Source organism: Pteropus alecto, unplaced genomic scaffold (assembly GCF_000325575.1).
Source record: "Pteropus alecto unplaced genomic scaffold, ASM32557v1 scaffold11, whole genome shotgun sequence".
Lineage (NCBI taxonomy): Eukaryota > Metazoa > Chordata > Mammalia > Chiroptera > Pteropodidae > Pteropus > Pteropus alecto.
Window position 1 is genome coordinate 9,412,489 of NW_006431956.1, and position 25,131 is coordinate 9,437,619.

The following is a 25,131-nucleotide window of genomic DNA, read 5'->3' on the forward strand; positions in this document are numbered from 1 at the left end:
AATAACAGGAGAAATGACATTTTGAGATGTTTTATCTTTTTACCCAGGAATATGATATGCCTTTTCATTTGTTCATGTCTACATGTGTGTTTTCGTATAGTGTTTTATTATTTTTCTCACATAGGTTTTAGAAATTTCCTGCTACATTTATGCCTAAGCATTTAACTTTCTTTTTGGCTCCCTTAAATGAGATCCTCTCTCTTATTATATTTTATAACTGGCTTTTGTCTGTGTTTATGAAAGTTATTGATTTATAAGCTGTTCCATGATTAATCTTTTATTTAATTTTATAACTGGCTTTTGTATGTATTTATGAAAGTTATTGATTTATAAGCTGCTCCATGATTAATATTTTATTTAATTTTTCATTAGTTTTTAAAGGATTTTCAGATAAATAATATCATCTCCAATAGATATAGGTTTGCCTTTTACCTTCCAATTATCGTGTCTTTATTTGCTTTCTCATTTAATTGCATTGGTTAATAATCCCAATTTAATGATAAATAGTATTAGAGAGTGTCTGCATCCTATCATGTTTCCGATTTTAAAAGGAAGCCTGCAGCATTTTCTCACTGAGTTTAAAGAACAAATGAGAAAAAAACTGTCTTTTATATTAACCTACATATTTACATTTTCAGTGTTCTTCATTTCTTCCTGTGGACTCAATTTACCATTTGTGTCCTTTCTTTTCAGCCCAAAGAACTTAATTTAGAGTTTCTTGTAAGGCAGGCCTGATTATTTACCTGGGAATGATTTTATTTTACATTCATTTTTAAAGTATTTTTGCTGGATTTAAATTTCTTGATTGATAGTTTTTTCTTTCAGCACATTAAATATATCATTCCACTTCTTTTTTTGGCCTCTATTGTTCATATGTGAAGTCCACTATTAATTATATTGATGCTCTCTTGTATGTGATGAGTCGTTTTTCTGTCACTGCTCTCAAGATTTATCTTTGTCTTTGACTTTGAACAGTTTGACTATTATGTGTCTGGGTGTGGGTCATTTTGTATTTATCCTACTTAATGCCTGATGAACTTCTTGACTATGTAGATTAAGATTTTACATCAAATTTGAAAAGGTTTTTTTCATTTTCATTTAAAGTAATTCTAGTTTGTAATTTTTTCCTACCACTGATGGTAAAACTTAGGAAAATGCTAGAGATATTTTATTCACAAGTAAGAAGATGAATAAATTCAAAGGAATTCACCATTATATTTAATTATTTTTTGTATCAATCAGTTTTTAAAAGCCTAGAGCTTTACCAAGGGAAATGAAACTGCAATCTATAAACCGACAACCATACCATAGTAACATTAGAAAACAAGGTCTATTTTGTCTCTACAATCTCAACTTTCTTTTATTTCCTTTCTCTTTTCTGATAAATACTTACGAGGAAAATAATTTGATTGGCTTAACTACATTAAAGTTATAGTTAATCTACTAAGGATGTGTAGTGCCTCAAAGGAATATATTTTCTAAAGATTAGGCCAGTTCTGTCTTTTGTTTACATTTTTATAAGGAACATCTAGAAAAAGAATTAGTTGGTTCAACAGAAGACATTGAATTTATTATTTCATTATTTCCAGGAGATAAAAATGGTGGGAGCATCTTTGTAAGACTGATTCAGCCCCAAAGTTTAGTCAAGATCTTGTGAGGGAATGAATATCCATGTGAAATCTAAATGTTATTTATTATTATTCAGAATAAAATCTTGGTTTTTCATTAGAACCAAGTTTACTTAGTAAAATATTTATGCTATGGCCATGTGAAATTGTGATTATCCTGAAATTGATGTGTCTTTATTCTATGTGACACCAGATTTTGTATGAAATTTCTAGAATTAGACCAACTTCTCAATAGTCTTTGGACCAAAAGTACGTGTATCAGGAAAGACAAAATCTATCAACTTCAAAGGAAACGAAACAACACAGCAATCCATGGTTGGAAGTACCCTAATCTATCTGTACCCAGGGACCAAGAGTCAGATGATGGTCCAATTTCCTGGGATCAGGTATTGTCATTATTCCTCGTATATCATCATTTGCTACTATCAAAGGAAGCCCACTGTAGAAATTCTGTAAGAGTTGTAGAAAACTTAAAAGTTAATGTTTATTTTCTTTGTAAAAATATTCTATTTCCACAGAGTGGTTATGATTTTTTTTCTTCTACAACTGGATCTCTGCAAACATAAACACAGGGCCAAGATACTTAGAAGAATGATATATATTACTCTTTCCTCCCTTCGGTCTATATTGAATGCATAAACATATATTAAGTATACATATATTAAGCCTTTTCTGTATGCCAGTCACCATCATGGGTGTCAGAGATATGGTATTGAACAAAAATAGGCACAGCTCCTGCGAAGCTTACAGGGTAGTGGGAGAATACAGATGTTATATAAATGCTCACAGTGATGAATGAATATTTTAAACTTAGATTAGATTATAAAGAGATTACTTTGGGCTATGAGCAACTGTGAAATATTTTCATAGTAGCTAGCTCTAAGATGTTTTCTGAGAAAAGGTGATATTTGAGCTTGTGAACATAGTCATATCCATAATATTTAAAGTTGTGTTCCAAAGTACATTCACTAGTCTACTTTGAGGCTTCTTGAAACGATGTGCTATGGTTAAATTAGTTTGGGAAATATTGGAGATACACATTGTACTGTAGAATGTTAAGGTGTCTGGGGAAGTCCTTTAATAAGTAAACTTTAATCTCATTGACTCTAGCATTTCTCGAACTTTGACCATAGAATCCTTCCCTGCCCTAATCACTTAAAAGCATGACAAATTGCTGTTCCATGATAGTGGCTTATATTTATTGAGTACTTACTACGTATTAGACACTGTGCTATTTTGCCTGCATTGCCTCATTTAACTATTACAATTATATGAAGTTAAGTTATATTATTCCATCTTACAGCTGATGAAATTGAGGCATTGAGCTAATAAACAATAACTTAAAGTCACAGAAACTGAGGATATATGCACAGGTTGTCTGATGGCATATTCAGTGCCATTAACAGCTATGATATTGTTTAGAAAATGTTGATTTAAATATATAAAGCTATTTTTGTTATTTGTATCTTAGATCAGTATTCTTATTGGGCACAATCTGTATCTTAAAAGAACAAAACTCCTCACATTGTCTAAACACTGATTGCTGTTCCCATAAGTTATAAATACATGATTGGGCAGTGTCACATATTTTTGCTATTATATATTTTAAAAAGCAATTTTCTATGACTTATTTACTTTTATGTTAAAAAATATCTATTTAAACTGAGTTTTTCAAACTCACACTTATTGTACTCAACTGAAGGTGACAAGAGTTGATATCCCTATTGATTCTTGTTTGTGAAGTCTCCCGAAATGCATCTTCAGGGCTGGCTCCGGAGGGAACAAATGTGCCCTATTTGCATAAAGAACAAAAGACATTTTTCAAAATTTAGGGATTATCTACTTAAGCTATGCATCTTCTAAGAACAGCAATAATAATTTTCCATGCTGAGTGTGCAAATAAACAAAGCAAACTCTTCTACAATTCTTTTTTGCCTCCACATGTCACTTCTCTTGTGACTCTTGTTGGGACCCTAAGACAGGAGACTAGCTCTGAGGATCCTGCCTATATTATGCAGACCAGTGATTCTCAAAATGTCCCTGGACCAGAAGCATCAGCATCACCTGACAAGCTGTTGGAAGGGCAATTCTCATCTCCAAGCCCTGAATCTATTAAATCAAAAACTCTGAAAATGGAGCCCAGCTCTCTGTCTTTCAACAAGCACTCCAAGGGATTCTCCAAACCAAAGTTCAGAAACCACTGCTTTAGAACATGTTTGTAAAATTACCATGGAAGCCTGACGATATCAACACAAGTACACACATATATACTGAAGCTTTATGTAAAGGAATAAAGATATTTTAAAGGTTATTTTTTGGGTAATCTAAATATTCTTTCTATTTTCTTCTTTATTAAAAATATTTCATGTTCAAAATTTTATAGGATATAATGTATTACCTTGAAGGACATTGGTGTTAAATGATTTCAGGAGAAATTTAAAATAATGACCTAAATAGCACAGGAATAGCAAATAAAGATGGCGAGCACAGGAGCTTATAATAGAGTAACCTTACTTTATGAAAAGATATTCTAAAACTAGGACTATTCAATTTCTTGACAATGAACTTGGGAAAGATACATGTTCATGTTTATCTCTCCACTCTTACTTCCCAGGGAGGCATTTTCCAATAAGATTATTTATTATGGAAGATTCATCATAAGTTTGTTGCTAGTTTTTCTTTATTGTCAGTATTTTTAATGATGAAGTAATTCTATTCCATTATTAACAAATGGCCCAAAAGATAATATTGTCTTTGGTGAAAATTATTTTGATGAAGGGGAAAAAAAAATCACAAGTTTAGTTTTCTGTTGTTGTTCTTTTGTAGTAGAAACCTTTTAAAGTTCTTGCCCAGTTCCTTTCTGCAAAATGCCTTTCTCACCCACAAGGGTGGGACTGGTAGCCATGTTTAAACAGCATAATCCCACCTCCTGTCTCATGGGCAAAACTAATTGAATTAGATGGGTGTCTGACCCAAGAGAGCCCATCTGTGGCTTTGATGAAGCAATCAGATCGTTATCAGGACTTGCAGAATCAGCTCGGTCTTGGGTTAGTGGACTGAACGGTCACTTCAGAGCTGGGGTTTATATGGCCATGAGTTTTCTAAAAGAGAGAATATCAGACACTAAAAGGCAATAGATATATGCAGAGGGAAACAGAAAGGAGAAGATACTTGTCTCGGAAGACACAAGCCTTTTAAATCATTGATTTAAAACAATAATACCATATTAATTGAAACTAAAGATCACAAAGACATTGTATTAGGGTCTTATATCAATAGAAGGCATCCATTTATGCTCGTAGAACTATATACCATTTTCCACATTAAAACTTGTTTATAATTTTTGATATACAAAATCAGCTCTTAATACTTCTGAGAAAAACAGGTGCCTTGTGGCAGTTTTTAGAGACCTGTTGCTCTTCCTGTTTATAATCCTTATTTCTAATAAATATTCCTATATAATAAAAAATTACAAAGATTTAGGTAAATATTAGTAGGCAAAAACAATGATTTCTATTATTTTTGTGAAGAAGGGACGTCAGTTGACAAATGCTGTGTCAACTAGCTGGTGTGTAAACGCTAAATGATAAGGCTTTATGTGTCCATTTCAGCCATTCTGTTGAGTTCTGACTCCCCAGGAATGGCAGTGGATGGTGAGTTTGTGTGCTGAGGTTATTAACAACATGCGTTGCTCCTATACAGACTTGCTTCTCTGCTGGGCAGCTGGTGGAGATATTTCTACGGAACAGCCTTTCACCCATTTCTAAGGAGGACTTTAAGCAAATGAGTCCGGGAATCATCCAGCAATTGCTCAGCTGTTCTTGCCAGCTGCCCAAAGACCAACAAGCAAATTTGCCACCCACCACTCTGGAGAGTAAGTTCTGATTCTTCCTTCAGAAAGCCAATGCACACAGTACACGTGATAATGACGTTGAACACTGAAGATTTACTATATACCAGGCACTGTTCTAAGCAGTTAATATTTATCAGCTCATTTAATCCTCTCAAGAATGCTATTAGCTAGATAGTATTGTTATCTCCATTTTACAAATGAGGAAACTGACACACATAAAGGTTAGGTGACTCCCAAGGACACACACCTGGTAAAGTGATGGAGTTGGGATTCAAACCCAGGCAAGCTGGCCCCAGAGTTGTTGATTTTAACCACTACGCTATGCTAGCTTTCAATGACTATTTTATATTTCATAAATAATTTATGCAAACCGATTTTGTTTCCTATATAGGACTCAGCCATATAGGACCAATTTAAAAGTGCAAAGTTGAGAACTGGCATGATAAGAGAACAAGAATATAATGTTGGGGTCAGAGATGCAGAGTTGAGTCATGCCTTCTATCCCCGGCCAGCTCTGATCTTCAGCGATCTCTTTATTTCCCTAGCAGCGAGGGAGTGGTGATGACAGTTGGAAAATTGAAGTTTGTCTCTTTTTCTGCACAGTAGAAAGCAGTGATGTCCTACAGGGCTTCTCATTTTTTTCACACATCATGGCAAATAGAAAGAAAACGAAGGCATACTGGGGTAAACCAAAGAGGCCACTCTGGGGAGGAGGTGAGCAGTGCAGGGGGGGTGTCAGCCTCACAGACCTGGCTGGCACTCCTCAGAAATGCACTCACCTATGTCCCATTGGATCTCTGCAGTAGGCGAGCTCTACTGTAAGGCTTCATAGGATACCTGTAAAATTCAAAAGGGATAATATATACAAAGCCGTGTTCTGCAAATTACTGTCTATTTAAAAGAAAAATAAAAGGTGGCCTAAAAACATCCATGATGGATAGTAAAAAAAGTGACCATTAATGCCTGCAACCATTTAAATATCATTGATCTGACGGGCCTTACATATGCTTTTTCCAGACCTGCTTTTCTCTCTGTTTGAGAAAGTCCACAATGCCCATCATAGCTAAATTGTTCAGCTACTCACTACTAACTCACGGTGAACTCTGAGGCATCAAAAGCACATTTGAAGATTTTAGGTGAAACAAACAAACAAACAAACAAACATATCAGGCCTAAATATCTAAAACTCTACATTCACTGAGAGGAAGAAAGCTCTGTTAAAAGTGAGCAGCTAAATAATTAAGCATTTCGCGGTCAGTGATGGCTCAAAAATGAATGGCGTGCACAGACCACGGCACCTAGGAGCTTCCATGAGCTTGTTTATATTCCCACCACGTGACACAGTGTCTGGTACATATAGGCCATTGGGAAATAGATGTATGAACTGAAAATCTGTGAAAAAGTTTTTATCTTTCTAATGACCTGGACTCTTCTAAGGAATAGTCTTCCTGAGAAAAATGCAAACATTCATACTCACTAAAGAACCTCAAAGAACATTACTGTCCTCAATTTAAAATGTTGCATCATGTAACTGAAGGGAAAGGCTTGTTACAGAAATGTAAGGTGGAGAGGGGAGGATACAGGGAGAAGTTATTAAGAAAACAGCGTTCAGTGTGCTGAAACAGCCTCTAAGCACCACCTCCAACTGACTTTCCAGGAAAGAATGTTATGGCCACATATAAAGCAAGTTTCAGTGCTATGCAAAGTAGCTGCCCAGGAGTGGCTAAGAATTTAATTATTAGGTCTAGTCCTATCATAACGAGGGGAAGCATTTATGTAGCACTGTCTGCAAGTTGCCTGACTCCAATCAAAATGCCATGACACCTATGTAGAGACCTGGGGTAAGTTAGTTAGCAGCGTACCGATGGCCATAAAAGTCAGAGATTTTATGATTTTCAGGCTGCCCTTGCCACATGGGAGCAGGTGAAATCTGACTCACAGAGGACCTAAAAAGATCTGTAAGCTCTAAAGTTAGGAGCTGTCCATTTTCCTCCAGTTCCACACTGTCGCTGTCCTCAGGACAAAGGCGAGAGAAGAGTCAGAAAAATTTGAAACTTTGCCTTTGGCTTGGGAGGTCTCAGAGCCTAATTGATTCTTGTGAGTTCTTGACTTTTTATGTGGCAACTTTGAACATTAGACACCTTTGTGCTCACGTTGCAGAGGAGTGGGGTAAATATTTAATTCGGTTAAATACCTCTTGAGATGTTTTTATAACAAAGGCATTTCGACTAAATTAGAACAAAATAAAACCTGTATGTATGCCTATGACCTTTCTCGATAATTTTTATTTTTAATTGAGGTAAAAAAACAAAACAAAACATGCGATTTACCATCCTCACCATTCTCAAGTGTACAGTTCAGTAGTGTTAAGTAGATTCACTTTGTTGTGAAACAGATTTCTACAACTTTTTCACTCTTGCAAAACAGAAACTCTACATCCATCGAACAACCACCATTTATAGTGGTTCCTTAGCAGTGGAGGAGTGGTGATGAGAATGAGAAAAATGAGGTTGGAAAGTTTTTTGTTTGTTTCTTCCATGTACACCACCAATTTCATTTTAATATTAGACCCCTGTATAATTTAGAACTTATAATTCAACGAAGGTCCTCTTAAAATCACAAACCTATTGCCATGTTCCCAGTTAGTGTCACTAATGTGGTCAAAGGTAGGAGGTGAACCTTCCAGGACAGTTCAAGAAAAATGAGAATGGAATATTATGACATATTTTAAGGTGATAATTTCTTAAAATCTACAATGGGCTTTAAGTAGTATGATAACTAAATAGTTTGATTTAACATTGTTTATCTGTAGTCACTACAAGAAATGATAGTTTAATTTGGTAATTACCTTCCTTCCTATCTGCAACAACAACAAAAATAATGGCATAAATAACTTAATCTTCAAATCATTTATGCTTGCCTCTCGAAGCCATTTTTTCCCTTTTAATCTTTTTCTCGCCTTTCCCCCTTTATTTCGTCTCCTCTCATACATAGTTTTTCTTTGAATCATTTTAAAAATTGTACTTTCTGATTTTTTTTAGAAAAATCAAGAAGCCTAGAAACATAGAACAAATTTAGAAGTAATAAAATATTATAGTAATAATCCCAAATGTAGGCTGTCCAAATTTAGATTATCAATTGTTAGACATTCATTGATTGGTTTTTACCAATACTCATTTTGGTCATTGAGAATAGTAAACACTTTTGATATGACAAATAATTTTGATAACTTTTGAAAGAAAATACTCGCAAATACTTGTACACAAACACAGGTCTTTATAAGCCCAAACCGTATGCTCTCTCTGCGATACTGTTTCCTTGTCTTCAGAAGACAAGGAATATAATTAAATATGATTAGATAGAAATCATGACCAGTTTCTGACAGCAGAATTTATAACTTAAAGTGATAGAAATTAATTTCTTCAAAGATGGGAGGTTAGCTAGGTCCTTGGTTGCCACAGTGATTTTTTTAATGAGAGGTCATCGGGGTAACTTTAAAGCAACAGGGTTTCTGGTGAAAATCTTTTCATTCCTTTCCTTAAAAAGTAAAACCTTTTACCCAGTGTAACACTGATAGAACAATTTGCTATCCCCACCAGCTGAGTGGGAAGATAGAGTCTTCTGGCATATTCACTAGCTGAGGCACTAACCGAGGGCATTGTGTACACTGACCTTTTTTTTGCCACCTTTTTCTGACTTAGAATATGGCTACAGCACAGTGGCTGTGATGCTGCTCACCCTAGGTTCCATGCTTGGGACAACACTGATCCTTTTCCACAGATGCGAGGAGAACTACAGGCTGATTTTACAGCTGTTTGTGGGCCTGGCTGTTGGGACACTCTCTGGGGATGCTCTCCTCCACCTTATTCCTCAGGTAAGCTGCTTTGGATGATGTGTTTTTAATTTCTCTTTACATTTAGCCCCTGGAGGTGTTTAGGCAAAATTTCGCAGCACCTTATTCCATGGAAATAAATATTATTTACCCAGAGCACTTGTAGGAGAAAGCGGATGAACATTCTGTACATTCCACACGTTATTCTTATTTTTTTTTTGAAATAAACAAAGGTGGTCAGATGTAGATTCCTATTAAGAAAAGTTCAGGGAGCATCAACTAAGTACCTGTAAATAAAAACGAATGGGCTATAAGACGTCACACTGGTTTTTCTCCAATTGCCCGTAAACCTCATCCATTCTGTTCTCTGCCACGTCTTTTGCCCCCCAGAAACTGGCATCAACTCAGCTCCCTTGCAGGCTGGATTGTTGTTTGGGTTTGGCCAATGGGAGGCGCAACTGAAAATTCAGGGTAGAAGAGAGCGGCCGGGTATTTCTTCCTCATTCCCTGTGGCTCTGGTACCCGCTCTGGAAGCAGTGGATCACCCGCAGTCCTGCAGCTCCCACAGAAGCCTACTCCCACTGAGCTTCAGTAACATTGCTCCCAACCTGCACCCTTTCGGCCCTGAGCAGCAATGGTTTCCTGGGGTGGCGAGTTTCTGGGTGTCTCGTTATCCTGTGTTCATACTCTGACATTGTACATACCACTGTAATAGCACCGTTCATTTGAACCATCAAAATCAAGTTCTCTTTCTTAACCCACCTAGGAGCATGCAGATGACCCTAAGAAAAATGTGAGCATCAGAAAGCTGGCTCTTTGTTGAAGTCCTTTGAGAGTCCTTATTTGTCAGAAATGAAAGGACTAGGACCCGAGATGCAGAAGAGTTCAGACGGAAGAGTCTGCAGATGATGGTCTCTATTTCCTCTGAAATCTCTTATGATGAATAACAATGGACAAATGGTCCCCCCTTTCACAAAGCCTGAGATATTAAAAATTTCCGCAAGCCTCTGACAATTTCCTACAGGGTCACTCTTGTTGCTTAGAGGCTCAATAATTATTAGATGTTCTGGAAACTGCAAAGTGAGCATTGGAGAAATGAAACAAACCATTATTAGTTTTAAGTTCCCCTGTAATCTCATTTTCTGGAAATATTTCAGGGCGTATTGGCCTGAGGCGGTGGCGGAGGCCTTTTTCTAGGTCACTGCAGTGCCTGCAGAGCTGTCCTTCACTTGTAAGATCCCAGGAAACAGCCAGAGCATCTGAAAGCTTGCTGGGTCTCCTCTGAGTACATGGCTCGAGGCAGCCAGGGTGGATTTGGGGCAGGTGGGACCTTCAGCTGCTCTGCGGAGACCTGTTACAGAGGGGAACTTAAAAGATGAGCAGGGTTTCATGAAATTTGAAAGGCAGTTGTTTTATCTGAAGAAAGAGACAAGGACAAAGTTATTGGGAAGAGGAGGAAAGATGCCATACAGGTATGGCAGAAAGCTAGAAAAATCAGTGCTTCCTGAATGTGATCTGTGACAAGCGTTCCAAGGGCTGCACAGAAATGGAGAAAAGAGCAGCTGTCATGATTTCGTGTTTTAACTAGCTAACTTTATTCAACGTGAAGATCTACATTTCCTTCTGAGACTGTAGGTTTTTTTCCCCTGTTCTGTTTTGTGATATTACAATGTTCTGTTTTGCGAAATAATGGTAATTGCAAATATTAGGTGGGTGTCCTTTAATGCCTTTCCCAGAAGAAAAAGTTAACTAACATGTTGGTTGTTAGTTATCTGCATAAACTCAGTGCACATATATACTCACTTATGTACTCACGTGTACATATATGTGTACACATAAATATCTACATGTATGTATGAACATTTTTACATATAATACATACACATACAATTTCTTTTTCTTTTAATTTACTTGTCAGTAACATCCTAAATGTGGAAACCATTGAGCTATTTCCCAAGTTAACTTCTCCTGGGGAAGAAATATGATACTAATTTACTTGCTCACAAGAAATCATGGGGTCAACCAATGGAATGAGTCAGCCAATGGAATGAGTCAACTAGAGGAAAATTGCTAATGCTTTTCTTGTATCTTTTTGTGTCCCGGGTTGTTGCCAATATTGCTGGGCATACAGTAGGCTCTCAGTGGAAAATCTGTCTCAGGCAGATTTCTTACTTCTCTGAACATTTATTAAAAATGTTCTTTAATTGCAATGGAGACAAAAGCTCCAGATGAAATATATCTGTATATTTGTTCTGGATATAAAATACATCGATTTGTTCTAAGGTGTTGCTGTGAAAACAGATATGAATTGAATTCCCGGAAAAAAAAATTCAGCTAAAGGATTGAGAATGTATGAAAATTTAGGACACTCGCTGAAATAAGTTTAGGCTTTATTCTGTTCATTTGCAGAAGCTACTCAAAGCTTTCCCTTATTTTCTCTTATACACATTTTATTTGACTGTGATTAAATCCTATAGTGGAAATATCCATACATCTACAAACTATCTGGGTTTCAAATGTTTTCAAGAGTTGTCCTGAAGTTGCCCTGAAGGAAAGTTGAGTGTATTCGATATTGAACCTACTAATTAATATTTAAGTCAAAAAAGATTTCTTTACATTCTTTTATTTAGGTCCTTGGTTTACATAAACAGGAAGCCTCAGAGTTTGGACATTTCCATGAAAGCAAAGATCACATTTGGAAACTGTTGGGATTAATTGGAGGCATCCATGGATTTTTCTTGATAGAAAAATGTTTTATTCTTCTCGTATCACCGAGTTCTAAGGTATATTTTAAATTTTATTTGGCATGGGGAATATAGTCGATAATATCGTAATAACTATGTATGGTGCCAGATGGGTACTAGACTTACCTAAGTGATTACTTCTTGGATTATATGGATGTCTAATCACTACATTGTATATCTGAAACTAATATAATGTTGTATATTCACTATAATTGAAAAATCAAAAAATATTTTAAAAACAGACAGTATAAAAACTACCACTGTTTAAGCTTTTTAAAATCATAACTGGACATTTTAGAAGTTATATTCTTAAAGCATTTTGAATATGCATGATGATTCAGAGCAGTCCTGTGCTTCCTCAAAGTGAGACACTTGAGCAAGTATTTATCATGACAGAATTCTCCTATTATTCTTTTTGTGCCACCCACCACTGTGGCCGATAAGCAAAATGTTAAATAGAACCATGGAATTGACAAAGGCTGCACTTGTGTTCTTCTGGCTTTGCCACTAATTTTAAACCATCCTCATTCAGCAGGGTGTGTCTTTGGCTAACGGGCATGTGGGACATGCCCACCGTCTTGCACTCAACTCTGAATTAAGTGACCAGTCAGGCAAAGGCAAATCTGCTTCAACTATCCAGTTGGTAGGTTACTGATCTGAAGTATTTTATTGGTTTGATTACTTTCTTTATTTCTTGATGAATTGGTAAAAAAAATCAATAGGGCAAATATAGAATCTACTCTTGATTTGCCTATTGTTGACCATGATAAATAGTTTGAGAAACTTTGCCAAACACCTAAAGGCTGTTTTAAAGAGTTAAAAGCATTTTTTGTAGACTCAAATCATTGCTCTCTGTACCACTCTGGAACATGTAATGACTCAGATTGACAGAATATGCAGCAACTTAATCCTTGTGTTTATAAGTTTTCATAAACCAGTTGGCCTTTGGTTTTCCATTCTGAGTAATCCTTAGCCATGGCTAGGTGAGTGCAAATAAATACTGAACAATTAGTGCATCTGGGAGTGGGGTATTTCATTTCACAATGCAGGAGAGAACTGATTCTGTTGAAGGAGATGTCTCATAGTTCAAGTGCCTTCTGTTACATTGAGTTTTCCACATCGAAATCTTCCATGTGAATTCTCAAAACACAACCTCCAATCAAGTTTAAAATAATATCCCCATTCTAATCCTCAAAGTAACAATTAAAGAGACAGAAAAAATATGAAAGTAATAAATAATAGTTAGAAGACTTGCCTCCTAGAACCATAGCCTTCGGGGAGAAGTGGGGTATACAGTTCAAAGATAGATTACTAACAGAGTAGAGATAAAAATAAAATATTCCTGAGGCATTAACACAGCAAGATGGAAATCTGACCGTAGACTACAGACCTAGAGCTAACTTGAAGATAAGAATGAAAAAAAGATTTCTTTCAAAAAATGATTTTAAAAGTCATATTGTGTTTATTGCTTAGATGCTTCACATGTTTGAGATTAGTTTTAAAATCACTCTAACACTGATTTTATTCTTTCTCTTTGAAGGAAGAGTCCAGCTCCCCACGATGCATTTAAGCACATCTCTGATGCCAACTTAATGAGTTTGGTTGTATTTGAATATTTTCCCTCACTAAGAATAGTCACTGTTACTTTGTTATTTAAACTGCAAGATCCACCTAAGCAAATAGGAATAATATGAACTTTAGGGACCATTGGGTTCAATTTCCGGTTTTTAAGGAAGGAGGGGAACTCACAATTCCTTCCAGTCAATAAGGAATCTTGGATGTTTGCCTCTAAATTCCTTTACATAGTGTGACAATCGATAGCTTTTTGGAAAAAAAAGTCCTGGAATAAATATTTGAACTCCTATCTTTTAATGGATCTATGGAGCCCTTCGATGTAATGTAAAAAAAAAAAAAAAAAATCTCATTTTATTTTTGTTTGTTTCTAGATCCATCAATTTCAGGCAAGAGGCCTGTCTACTTCCTCTCACCCTGTATCCTTAAGGTCCTATCTTACTTCTTAGCATCCTTTTCCCCAGAACAGCCTGTCATTACATCTTTTGAATAGCTGCTATTATTTTAACATGTAAACTTTAAGTTTACTTTCTCTGTTTTACATTAAAAAAATAATGCTTATGTCTCCTAAAATTTGTCTCAAAGTCTCTAAAACTTTGGATAATAGAATTTTATGAACATGCTTTTAAAAGAATATGTTTAAAAGGTAGATAAAAAGTATTCTTTTTACATTAGAGAATAAGAACTTGAGGCATAGGGAGGGGAAGTAACTTTCCAGAAATTGAACCATGAGTCAGTCTCTGAAATAAAATCACATAATCTTAAACTCATATTATAGGTGTCAGTTTCAAAATCTTACTTCCTTGTTGTGAGAAAGGATGAAATGTGTTATATTTGTCTTTTGTAAGTTTGTTGGTCTACTTTCTTAATCATCAGGCTTCTTTTACTGACTGGCAAAGCCACAAAAAAAGAACAAAATGAGGTGTTGTGTTGGCATGGATTACAATGCACAATCTGCTGACAGATCAGAAGGTGACTCCTGGATCCACAGTCCCCCATACAGGAGAAGAGCCAAATTAGGTCAAGAACAAGAATCTTTTTTTTTTTTCATCAGCTCTTAGATTTCACAAAGGCTTACATTATTTAAGAGTCTGAATTATAGACTGTCTCGGAAGCTTCTAGCACTCTGGAAAACTCTGATCTACACAAGAGTGCTATTTTCATCTAAATACACATAATGCAAAAGCATCATGCTTGCAGACTCTCAGCCCTACCTTCTGTGTTTGTTTATGAAATCTGGAAGTTCTAAAATACTCTAGACTATTAAAAAGTCTGTTAAAAATCAACATAACTTCAGATGTTTTATTTTTCAATAAAATGATGGCTAGTGCTTATTTTCCATATTTTTTTTTTTAAATTTAAAATAGAAAGGCCCAGAAGATTTTCAGGCAGCTGAAATTCCTATAGGCCATGTGACAACCTTCAACAGAAAATGTGAGTACCAATTACAAAAAGCTGAACATTAAATGTAGAAAGTGCCATAGAAAAAAAGTTATGTCTGCTTTAGAGAAAATATGTCAAATATTTCATACCAAAACATTAAATGTAGAAAGTGCCATAAAAAAAAACGATTATGTCCGCTTTAAAGAAAATATGTCAAAACCATACAAATTTCATTTGGTATGTATTTTATTATTAAAACTTTTGAAATAGAATTTTTAATACTCATTCCTATCAGTCTTTCAAACATACCACGCATTAAATGTCAACTTTACTCCATTCTTTAAAAATATTGTATTCCGCAGTTGCTTAAAACTGATCTTCTAGAAACTTCAATTAGTGTAAATACATATATGGTTATCAGTGCTCCTTTAGAATCATGCTTGCACGATGATCGAATCTTTCACTTCCTGTGAAGTCAGAAGACATTATTGCTTTTTTTGTTTTTTATCACAGTCTACTAAAAATTGGTCACAAATGTCTATCTCATTTGGGATAGTTTCATTAAGATGGTGGAGTTCAAATCTATGATACCTCATTCACAATTTATTCTATAAGTAATTTGTTCATAAAATTTTCAATGAACCTTTTTCTTCCTATGACTTTCCCTATTTCTGAATTTAATTTACCAATTTTTGATAGGAATTTATTCCTTTTTGTTTATGTTTTTCAATAATTCTTAGAATTTTTTTTTCGGTCTCTTGGTTTTTGTCATTTGCTCCTGAATCTATTCCCCATTTTTCTCATTTATGTTACTCTTTTGTGACACTCACTTCTCAGTGTTTTAATAGTAAGTAGCTATGATTAGTTATTCCCATTCTATAATATTTGTTACTCAATAATAAAAATAGTGATCATTTATTGAACAGTTATTATATGCCAGCCACAGTGCCAAAAACTAGACATGGATTATCTGATTTAATCTATAGTTTAATGAAGTAATAATTATTATCCAAATCATATAAATGAAGAAACCAGTTGTTAGAGAAGGCAAGTCATTGTCCAAGATCACATAGCCAGTAAACTCCAGTTTTATAGAGGAGATGATTACTTTTCACATTTTTTTAAGAAATGTGATTGAATTCTTCTTAGAGACCTCCATCTACCTTGTCATTATAATTTGACCTGCTCTAACTGCTTTAATCCTGGGATGTTGTCTCATTGCTCTCTCAGATGTCATTTCTTTTTCGTGGATTTCTTTCCTCATTTTGCTGGAATATAACTTTGAATGCTGTTTTCAAAAAGGGTCTTAGAAGATAAGTTTACTGAATCTTCACCTGTCTGAAAATATAATTATTTTGCCTACACATTTGCCTGATTGTTAGGCTAGTCATAAAATTGTTAAGTTCAAATCATTTTTCTTCAGATGTTTGAAGGCATTAATTAGTCTCTCTTTTAGAGTTCAGTATTCATGTTAATCTGTTTTTTCTTCTTTTTACTATCAGATTCCAACACCCCCATCTGAATTTTAGAGTTTCTTTTTAATTTTAAACTTCAAAAATGTCACCCTAAAATGGCTAAGTATGAGCTTTTTGTCATTTGTCTTAACATTAAGTGACTTTTCCGTCTGAAAATGTCTTTTTTTTTTTAAAGTAATTTCTCTTTTTTTGCTCATCTCTTTTATTTTTCTCTGTATTATCCTCATGGAATGCTTAGTGGAGAGATGTTGTGCCTTCTGGATCAAATTTCTGTGTGCTTTAATTTTTCTCTGCTTCATCATTTTGTCTTTTAGCTTTAATTCTGAGTGATTTATTTTTTGTTATCTTTCAGATGTCTAACTTGGTCTTTAGCCATATCCATTCTAAGATTCAGTCTCTCTAGTGAATTTTATACTTTAGTAATCATATATATAATTTCCAGGAATGCATTCTTGTTCTCAAATTCCTAGTAGGCCTATAATAGACATTTCTTCGTTTTTGTTTTTAAAAGAAAAGAAGCATCTGCCCAGTCCAATTAGGAGCAGGAAGAGGATGCTGGATCATAGAATAATGACGGTCTTATTCAAATTTTTCGTAGGCCTCATAGCTCTCTTACTTCAGATATAAAACTTGGCATACAGAATGAATAATGAACAACCCAAAATTCGATTACTCAGCTGCCCTTTTGCCAGAGACATATCGAATTAGCGTCACGTATTTGGTTGCTTGTTTCATATTCTCTAATTGGTGGAGCTCAGCTTGTGTTTCAAAAGACAGGATGTGAAAAATCCTGTCCACAGTCTGATTTAAATAAACAAAAAGCAAAATGATATGAGGTCCAGCCCATGTTTCACCATGGCAAATCTCTGGTAATTCAGAAATATGGATCTCAATGTGACTGCCAGGTACATAAAGAAAGGTAAAATATGATGAATAATATTATGAAAATATTATGAATTCATTATTACCAGGACTGCCTGGCTTTTCTTCTGCTGAATAATGTTTAAATTATCTTAAACAATATGCACAATGTGTTCTTTGTGGCTTGCATGCAAAAATGTGTATTTGCCTTGTGGCTTGTTACATGTCCATGATTTAGAAACCCATAATCAGAGATAATAAGATAACAGAAAACAAAAATAGGCTGCACTGTTTCCTAGAAGAATATAAATTGGGTAAAAATTTTCCATTTGAATGTATGCTAGTTATATCAATACTATATGTAGTCATGTTGAGATCACAATTTTTGCATGCTGCAATGTTGTTGAAAGTATTACTTTAAATTATTTCATTTTGTTATATGTTCACAAAGAAGAGCTCTATTTCTGAAAATTGGCAGAAACAGCTAAGTGACCTGGTAGCACTATTAGATTCTGAAAGCTTCCAGGCAATACCAATAAGAACTCCCTGAATTCAATAATTCGATATGTGGTCTGTGTTTTTATGACTGTTGCCCAGAATCTTCTCATTTTCAATAAAGAATAAAATAAATTAGAAAACCACAAGAAGCCTATAGGTCAGTCTCACAGTGATAATTTTAAATAAAGCATGATCATCAGAAGCAAAATGCATGGGACATCTTTGAAGCAGTCAAAACAGCCATCTCCTGACTGACAGCCTGGGCTGTGCATGCTGTTTACTCAGCAGAAGTTACTTATTTCAAGGTGTGGAATATGAAATGAGTCAAACTATGTCCCCTCACCCCCAAATAGCAAACCATATTATAATACAGTCCCCCTGTGGTCTTAGACTATGTAACAGAAACCAGGAGGCAACTTCTTCCTATTTTTATTGAGAGTACAGTTCTTAGAATACTGTGTTCAGTTTCAACAGTAACAACAGCTACTACTTACACTTGTCACACAGGATGTAGCAAGTGAGTAATTAATGAAGTTTTAGACTATGGCATCTGATTTTAATGGCTTTTCTTATCAAATGGTATACTTAGGTAGTTTCTTGTCAAAATAAGTATTATCTCCAAAATACTTTTTGCATTTCTTGGTCATTCCACTCCATAATTGGGTTATGCTAATATATAATGTTAGGTTTTTGAAAACAGAAATTCTGCACATTAAGAACTTGAACCCAATTATGATCTAAATTATTTCATTACTTAAACCTATTATAATCTAAATTAGTTCATGGACTCTCCACCCATCAGATAGATAACGTATATTATGTAATAGAATCCCACAGAAGCAGCGTCTCTTTCTTTTGTTCAACATCAGGCTGACCTGGTACTGAAAGTTGTTTTTGGAAAGATAAGAACATTAAGAAATTGTTCCAAAGCTAACTCTGGGATGCGGAGAGTCGGTAGCCGTTCTGTCGTGGTCTCAGATGGGAAGTGAATGAGGCACTTCAGGAAGGTCATTAGCACCAACTGGATGGGGAAACACAATGATCACACAATGGCAGAACATGCACTTGACACTTGGAACAGTCTAATTCAGGGGACAGTTTGGGAAAATAGACTCTATTTTAATAGACTCCATTTAATGATACATATGGAAAGATCATTGCTAGTATTTTGGGAGGTTTTTCCAATATTATTTTTATTTATTTGGCACAGCGTGATAGAATAGTGAATGCCAGTGTGTCAGTTATCTCATTATTAGTCAGATCCATTAAAAACCGGTGATCATACATTCAAGCATGCTGCATCTCTAGTCCTGACTTATTTTAAAAGCTGAAACAAAGCAGGGTTACTTAATCTGATGCAATTTAAGAATGTCAAGGGTGAATGGGAGAGTTGGTCATATTCGAAGGATTCCATGAAATATGCAGTGCTTCTCACACCTTTATTTGGTTCTTTAGGCAAATCCATTAGCTTGTTAGCAATAATGATACTGGTTGGGGACAGCCTGCATAACTTTGCAGACGGCCTCGTAATAGGAGCGGCCTTCTCATCTTCATCCGAATCGGGAGTGACCACGACAATCGCTATCTTGTGTCACGAAATTCCACATGAAATGGGTAAGTCGGACAGTGGAATCACGGCTTCCTGCTTGTTGAGAAGACTAATATATTTCTAGCTATGGTTTCTCAAGCTTCGTTTTCCAATATACAAGGAAAAGATGAATACTTTTCTTCCATAATTTATTTAAACATAGGCAGAAAAGAACTAGAAAAAAAATCCTGTACCTTGGGATAAAATTCAGTGAGACCCTATGACATTTCCTGGGGACAGAGTGACTCTTTTTGGATTCTGGAGATTTCTATATGGGAGAAAGTCATTCAGAGAAACTTCCCTTTAAAGAAGTTTAGCAAGGACTTTAAAATCTGCATAGTTAATGTGGGAAAAACATTAAGAGGGGACTTACCCATTATATCGACAAACAGGCCAATGAGATAAAATAACATTTAAATTAAAGCCAAACCATGGTTCCATCAACCTGATTAATTCAAGACATCTAAAGCCAAGCGTAAAATGGAAATGACAGGCATATGGTAGCAGATGCATGTAAGACTCTTTCTGGATAATCGGAATAGCCCCGTAATTTAAATCCTGCCTCCCAGGAACCAGGATGAGACAGAATAAATATTTATGAAACAGATCCAGAAAGAGTGGAGGCTGGACCCAGGCATCCATGTGCCTAGAGAGAAGGCTCTTGGCAGTTACTCCTTCTGCTTCTATTTTCAACATTACCCCCGTTGGCCACCAGTGCCCTCTTGTGTTTATTGTCTACTGTCCGAAGTCCTGTTGCCAACAAATTGATCCATTCCTCTTGAAGCAGTTTATCCAAGGTCCTTCCTGAATCCAATGAAACATGCCTAGTCTGGGTACCCTATCCTAGGGTCTTGTTTTTAGCTGCTATAATAAAACCACAGGGAACTGTGACAATCTGTGGCAGGCCACCAACGATGTTTCAAGACCTGTTCATAGGACCAGTTCTATAATGGAATTAGGAAACTAGGTCCCCAGGCTGTATTTATTGAATTTCAGCCTCTTCTTGATCCCTCAATTTAAGAAATAGAGGCTCTCAGGTGAATAGATCATTCTTCTTTTGGAAGAAAAGAGAGAATATCATTTTTCTAAACTCATTAAAGCCTTAAAACATTTTCTAAACAACTTTTGTGATGATTTTAAAATCTCATATTAAGTAGTTTTCTCTTTCTCCAAAGCAGTTCCTATATAAATAAATAAGAAAAGCCCGCATAGTGTTTACTACCTCGTGATTTTGCCTGGTTAGTTTCTAGGCAAAAAGATTTAGAAACCCCAGGACAGCAAGCACTTTATTTTGTGTTTATCTAAGCTGAAAATGTCACAGAACCACAGGACATCAGAAAGTGGAGAGTATGTCACAGTTCTCTCTGTATTTACTATCTTTGGGAAAAGGAATAGACTCTTGAAATGTAGCTTCCTAATAACATAATGAGTTAGCTATGAATCCTAGAAAAATGTAGGAAAATAGTTTCTTAACCGATCATTCAGCTCAATTTACATAATCAGTCTCAGCTGCTGAAATTTGAAATGACCTGATGGCATATTACCAAAACTATCATCAGTTAATCAGTAATTATATTTTCTTTTTCCCTTAATTTTCAGGAGACTTTGCTGTGCTCCTGAGCTCTGGACTTCCTGTTAAGGTCGCCATCTTGTTGAATTTTATAAGTGCTCTAACTGCCTTCATAGGGCTGTACATAGGCCTCTCAGTATCAACTGATCTATGTGTTCAAAACTGGATCTTGACAATTACTGCTGGGATGTTCTTATATTTATCCTTGGTGGAAATGGTAAGCTCTGTGGCTCTTCTATTTTGTTTTTCTAAACACGCAAAACATAGAAAAAGCAATAAAATGAGAGGGTAGAAGGAGAGAAGAAAAGAATATAGGTAATAATATAAACGACTAAGAAAATAGTCTGTGTAATCCAAGAAAGTAAGTTGTAGGCAGAAGAAACATAATTTGAGATATGGAAAATATTAACATTCTTTTAGTGAATTTAAGTGGGATGAATGAAACCTATATAATTGTCAGAAAGTGATCATCAGTTGATTTTGTTCTGGCTTTGTGTCTTTAATGATGCATATACTTCCAGCTGAAAAATGAAAAAGTTCTGTTAAACAGCCAGCTATTTTGTTTATACATTGGAAAATAGTTCAACTGAATTCGTCTTTAATTAAATAGCTTAATTAACCAACTATATTTTAAAAATGATATAATCTTGAAGTGTTAATTACCAAAGGGTTATCATGTGGTGAAATGAGGTCTCTAAAACTGTAATGTGTTTTTCCTAAATAAGTCTTTGCTGACACTAATAATAATTCAGTCATCACTTTTCATCCTTTTCAGTCTCATGAAGGAGTTAAACCTGGGGAATGTCATTATTTTTTTTTTTGTGCCTCTTAAATTCTGATCTTTGTAAGATAAACCAGTCTTTTTTCAAGGTCAGCTTCTATTAAATTGTTTTACAACTTTAATATTTTAAGGTGAAAGTCAGAATGATGATCTGTTCTCATGGGTTGAAATAAGGCAAATAAAAATGACTTAAATTAACAAAAGAAATATTTAAGACAGAATCAATATAAAACCAATCTGAGCAAAAGTAAAATCTGTGATTACCTGTATCCTCAAGCAGAAAAATAAAATAAACAATCTTGAAGGTAATATATGTAACAGGACCTTTGGGATAGACTAGTGATGTGGCAGAATCCAGGTATTGTCCTGGCAGAAAATAAAGAGAAATGTTTCATAAGGAAAAAAAAAAATCTGAATGACAGGAAACTGTGCCAATAGAATCAGAATAACTGCATTTTTTTTTAATTTTTATTTTTCAATTACAGTTGGCATTTAATATATTAGTTTCAGGTGTACAGCATGGTGGTTAGACATTTATATGATGTATGAATGGCCACTGTACATAGTTATTAAAATATTATTGACTATATTCTTTATTCTTGAAGTAGAGTTCAAGAAGGGGACTCTTCAAGTGAACACAACCATTTTAAATTCCACGGTAAAATCTTCAGACTCTCTGGTTGTTTTTCTTAATTCTCATGAGAATCAATAGGTGAGATAAACATCAGAATATACATCCATGTTTAGAAATGTCCTTGTATGCTATTTATAATACTCAGAAAATTTCCTAATCTTGATAGTGAAGGTAGCTAAGTGGGGTGAATTCTGCCCCCCTTTTCCAAGCCCCAGTCCCCAACACATAGTCAATGTACAGAATCCTTTAATCCTCCCAATTTGAGAAATCTGGATTTCTAGACTTTTATGACTTTGAAAGTACACTGTCATTCATCACTAAATGTTGGAAACTACCTTTTATTTAAAATGTCTATACATCTGTCTTCGAATTCATTCTTGAGTCTCCCGATTATCAGCTTTCTATTTCGAATTTCTTTCCTCTTTATGAGTCAGTTGGGGGCAGTTACCGTATTCTTTTGAAAGTCTATTCTGTGTTTTGTTGTTGTTACTGCTGTTTTTTAAACACAGTCTGAATCTCTCGTCAAGTATGATGGGTGTATGTGTATGGAGTCAATCCATTTTCTTTTTAGGGAGTCTACTCTCCCAAAATTGACCTGAGAAGATTATCAAGAAATATTTGTCATGCAGAACTAAGCTAAATATATCATTTTCCCCTCAGTGTTTCTCTTCCTGATTTGAAAGGGTAAGCAGTTGCTCCTAAGAAAGCAGTGTGGCTGATATCCTACAAAATTCCAACTAGAAAAAGTCTCGATCTTCTTGCGAATTGCTATTGGCAAAGGAAAAACCAGCATCTTGGCAAGAAGACAGAAAGTAAAATATTCTGCGCTTCCTGGGGCTACATCCTATAATCCAGGTCACCTGCTCTCACGGCCTTTTGAGTAATTTCTAAACAAATATCAGCCAGTTTAACCATTGCTATACGTGGACTGTGCCAAAGAAAATAGTCTTTTGTCATTTAAAGCGAAGAAAACAAGATTTCACGGCTCTGTAAATAGCAAAGAAAATAAATGACAACAACTAAAGGGGACGGGGGACCGATTTCACACATGGGATATTTACTAAACCCTGGAAATTTACCAGCAGGGTTAATGTTAAAAGATTAGATAGATTTCTGCTTTGCTTGTTTGTTTCAAAGAAATTGGGTGTGTTGTTCCAAACAACTAAGAGAAAAAGAACTAGGAGCAAAATTGGGGCCATTAGCAATGAAGTCAACAAGGAAAAAAGTCTTCTCTAGGGAAATCTGCCAGCCTAAATTTTCCAAAGTGGCATCGCCTTACCCAAGCACACTAACTCCCAGTTGCATTGAATAGTTTCTAAAGAAAGTTAAGAATGAATATAGCTCTGGGTGGCCAGAGGAAATTCATTCTCTGTTATAATCGGTGTCCTAGACTGGGTTCCCCGCAAGTAGAGGCTAAGACACAGGCAATTCATTTGAGAGATGAGCCCGGGGAGCAGGAGTGAAGGACAAATTCAGTGAAACAGAAAAGGATGAAAAGTCAATAGAACAATGATTTTTTAAATTAAATTTATGAGGGGGGGTGACATTTGTTAACAAGATTCCATAAGTTTTAAGTGCACGATTCTATAATGCATCATCTGTATCTTGTTTTGTGAGTTCACTACCCAAAGTCCAGTCTCCTTCCATCACCCTGTACCCTCTTTATCCTCCTCCCACATCCCTTCCCCTCTGATAATCATCATTCTCTTGTCTATGTTTATGAGTTTGTTTTGTTTGTTCATTTATCGCTTTCTGTTTTATATCCCACATATGATCGAAATCATATGGTTCTTGTCCTTTTCTCTCTGGTTTATATCATTTAACATGGTACTCTCAAAATTCATCCATGTTGTCGCAATGGCAGCATTTCATTACCTTTTATGGCTGAGTAGTATTCCATTGAATATATATATATACTGCATCTTCTTCATCCAGTCATTGATTGAAGGACACTTAGGTTGTTTCCATGTCTTGGCTGTTATAAATAATGCTTCAATTAACATAGGGGTACATGTATCTTTATGAACAGATGTTTTTAAAATTTTCAGGGAGATACCCAGAAGAAGGATTGCTGGGTCAGAAGGTAGCTCTGGCTATTCTTAATTTTTTTTTTTTTTTTTTAGCAGCCTCCATACTGTTTTCTGTAGAGACTATACCACTTTACATTCCCACCATTGGTGTCGGGGGTTCCTTTTCTCCACATTCTCTCCAACATTTGTAATTTTTCATCTTATTGGTAATAGCTATTCAAACAAGTATAAGGTAGATATGTCATTGTGGTTTTGATTTGCATTTCCCTAATAGCTAGTGACACTGAGCATCTTTACATATGTCTGTTGCCATTTGTATGTCTTCTTAGGAAAACTGTTCAGGTCCTCTGCCCATTTAATTGGGTTTTGTTGTTGTTGTATGAGTTCTTTATATATTTTGGATAATAGCCCCTTATTTAATGTATTGTTTGCAAATATCTTTTCTCATTTGGTTGGCTGCTTTTTTGTTTTATTGATAGTTTCCTTTGCTGTACAGAAGCTTTTTAGTTTTTTTTTTTTTAATCCCATTCATTTATTTTTTTAAAGTTTACTTCCCTTGCCTGTGGGGCAAGTTCACAAAAACCCCTCTGAGACCAAGGTTCATAATTTTAATACCTATGTTTTCTTCTGTGTATTATATTAAAATGATTTTTTTTAAAACTTGACCATTGCTATGGGTGAT

General features: G+C 35.3%; 1 protein-coding gene across 1 annotated transcript in view; it reads left to right on the forward strand.

The window, feature by feature from the left end:
- SLC39A12 (solute carrier family 39 member 12) overlaps positions 1-25,131 on the forward strand; it is a 69,326-nt gene that overhangs the window by 19,502 nt on the left and 24,693 nt on the right. The window contains exons 4-11 of the mRNA XM_006906992.1: positions 1,842-2,014; positions 5,331-5,502; positions 9,183-9,355; positions 11,944-12,096; positions 12,590-12,700; positions 14,997-15,063; positions 19,302-19,460; positions 21,034-21,221. Coding sequence (XP_006907054.1) covers positions 1,842-2,014; positions 5,331-5,502; positions 9,183-9,355; positions 11,944-12,096; positions 12,590-12,700; positions 14,997-15,063; positions 19,302-19,460; positions 21,034-21,221 — 1,196 coding nt within the window. The remainder of the gene's footprint in view (positions 1-1,841; positions 2,015-5,330; positions 5,503-9,182; positions 9,356-11,943; positions 12,097-12,589; positions 12,701-14,996; positions 15,064-19,301; positions 19,461-21,033; positions 21,222-25,131) is intronic.